The sequence below is a fragment of the Pempheris klunzingeri genome, chromosome 10 (genome assembly GCF_042242105.1).
Source record: "Pempheris klunzingeri isolate RE-2024b chromosome 10, fPemKlu1.hap1, whole genome shotgun sequence".
NCBI lineage: Eukaryota > Metazoa > Chordata > Actinopteri > Acropomatiformes > Pempheridae > Pempheris > Pempheris klunzingeri.
In genome coordinates, this window is record NC_092021.1 from 27,275,961 (window position 1) to 27,278,460 (window position 2,500).

The 2,500-nt window shown below is 48.1% G+C and overlaps 1 protein-coding gene across 1 annotated transcript in view; it reads right to left on the reverse strand.

Annotated features, from left to right (window-relative positions):
- The window catches only part of mylka (myosin, light chain kinase a), a 48,772-nt gene that overhangs the window by 31,178 nt on the left and 15,094 nt on the right, over positions 1-2,500 (reverse strand). Inside the window, exons 12-14 of the mRNA XM_070837579.1 lie at positions 1,651-1,848; positions 593-794; positions 462-506 (exon numbers count right to left, since the gene is read on the reverse strand). Of these exons, the coding sequence (XP_070693680.1) occupies positions 462-506; positions 593-794; positions 1,651-1,848 (445 nt within the window). The remainder of the gene's footprint in view (positions 1-461; positions 507-592; positions 795-1,650; positions 1,849-2,500) is intronic.

The following is a 2,500-nucleotide window of genomic DNA, read 5'->3' on the forward strand; positions in this document are numbered from 1 at the left end:
TGTGTGACACTGATGTTGTGTTGATCTGAACTGACCCTTAAAACCTCCAGACAACATGGAGTCTGCTGGCTGAGGTGATCTACTGGACCAGTTCCAACACTTTTACTACCTACCAGTCACTCACACACCAGGATGAGGACAGAGAGGACCAGGGGGAGAAACAGGGGAGTGACCCTTTAATCTCCTAACAACTCCCCTTTTACAGACTCGGTTACTGGCACTAAATGATGGAGGGAACTCTGATGTGATGTGGATGAAATGAACAAACGTCGGGACGCTGTGATGGGGGGCAGAGTGTGTGAGCAGGGGGACGGGTGGATTCATGGATGGGGGAGGGGGGTAATCCTGCTGTAGATGATGGGGGATTATCACAGACTGTCCACACCATCTGCTGTGGATTTAGACGTGTGTGAGCGGTAGTAAACACAGTGGGTGCACCAGGAGGAGTGTCGCTGTCCCACCTCAGGGTGATCAGGTAGTCTCCAGCGTGACGCTTCTGCACTCTCCTGAAGAAGAAGAGGAAGAGGAGGAGTGAGGGTCAGATCCTGGTTGGTCCAGGACCGGCCGGTGAGTGTGAGGGTGACCGGCTGACCTGATCAGCAGCGAGACCACGTCGTCTTTCTGCAGCAGCTCGTGGTCTCCTCCGGACCTCAGAGGGGGGCCCCCTCTGGTCCAGGTGTACTCTGGGAACGGGTCTCCGGCGATGGCGCAGGACAGGAGCACGTGTTGACCCACACCGGCGCTCACCGGCTTGGGTTTGGTGATGAACCAGGGCTGGACGCCATCCTGGGGCTCTGCCACGGAGACACTGAGTCCTGAAGCACTTTGTGCTCGTTAAAAACAGCTCAACTGCACTTTTAGGGTGCTGTGGGTTCTTGTCTCTGTAGCAGAATCATTCTGTGTTCTGCTCAGATCAATAAACTAGAACACTGATCACAGGAACGGGTTGAATTTATGCACCAAACTGTTCGAACTATCTGGGACATCAAACTGTCTCATCACCAAGACGCTGCTGTTCGCAGTGTTGGACACACGCCTGCTGTTCATCAAGCTAACTTGGCCTAATGCTAACTTAGCCTAATGCTAACTTGGCCTAATGCTAACTTAGCCTAATGCTAACTTGGCCTAATGCTAACTTAGCCTAATGCTAACTTGGCCTGATGCTAACTTAGTTTTGGAGTTTTATCATCACAAAATGAAACCTAGCTGTTCTGCAGAGTTCAGCTGTGATGAATATTTAGAGCCGCTAACTGAAGCTGTAGCTGTGAACTCTGTAGCCTTCTGTGTGACTGACAGAGCTAACGTTAGCATGCTAATATCTGATTTAAAGAGGTAACACTTGATAAATGTGTTTAATAATGATTCACTCTGGAAGATTTTAAATCACATTTCACTAAAACAACAACAACTAACGAAGAAACGTTACAGTAACAGCATGTTAGCGTGAGAGGATAAGGTCAGTTAGCTTAGCACGATCAGCTTATAAACTGTATGAAACACAGATTTCTCCATGTCTGCAGACAGACAAAACTAATGAAGATTCATCTTTTAGCCTCTATAACTTAGTTATGCTAGCTCCCGATGCTACAGTAGCTTCCTGTTTGCTGAGCCGGTTGCTCCTGATTGGACGATGCTCCATATGTTTCCTACCGTCCACGGTGAGCTGGGCCTGGCTCTGGGCCTCTCCGTACTGGTTCCAGGCCTGGCAGCTGTAGGTCCCCGTGTCCTCGGGGAAGACCTCTTGGATCAGCAGAGTGCAGCGGTTCTCCTCCCGGAGGAGGTGGAAGTCCTCAGACTCTGTCACCTCCTGCCCGTCATGGAGCCACACCACCTCTGGAGGGGGGTGACCTGAGGACCAGGACCGCTCCATCAATAAACCTCAATCAATACCGATCAATAAACAAAGGACCCAGATTCATCTGAATGGGTTTTTATTAACAAGTAGCTCAGTGAAGGAGCCACTTTGGGCTCATTGTGACGCCATTTCTCACTATTATTATTATTATTATTATTATTATAGTGTTCTATCGCTCTCAGCACACACACCAGACTACATTCACTAAAACAGAGATTTTAGAGAACAGGACACACACACAGTCACACAACAACTCAAACAAACAAGCAGCTCTGTGCTGTGAAACTAAGTAACTGATGGAGGCAGCAGACCCTGGTTAAAAACACCGGAGCTATCCTTTAATGGAGGCAACGATCAGCAGATGAGCCCAGAAGGAAAATAAGACTCTTCCTGGTCCTGTTTGTCAGAATAACATCCAGGTACTCTGATAAATATGATCAGTTTCTGGGGTTTAAATCAAACTTCATATAAGGAAAGGTTCCTGTTTTATTGTCAGGATATCAGAGATATTAGAGAGCAGCTCTCAGGTAGCAGCAGACCTGATCCTCACACAGCTTATATGGAGAAAACCCTCTGTGGAAAATCATTATGTAACACACACACACACACACACACACACTCTGCTGCTGTATTATATGGAGCCTG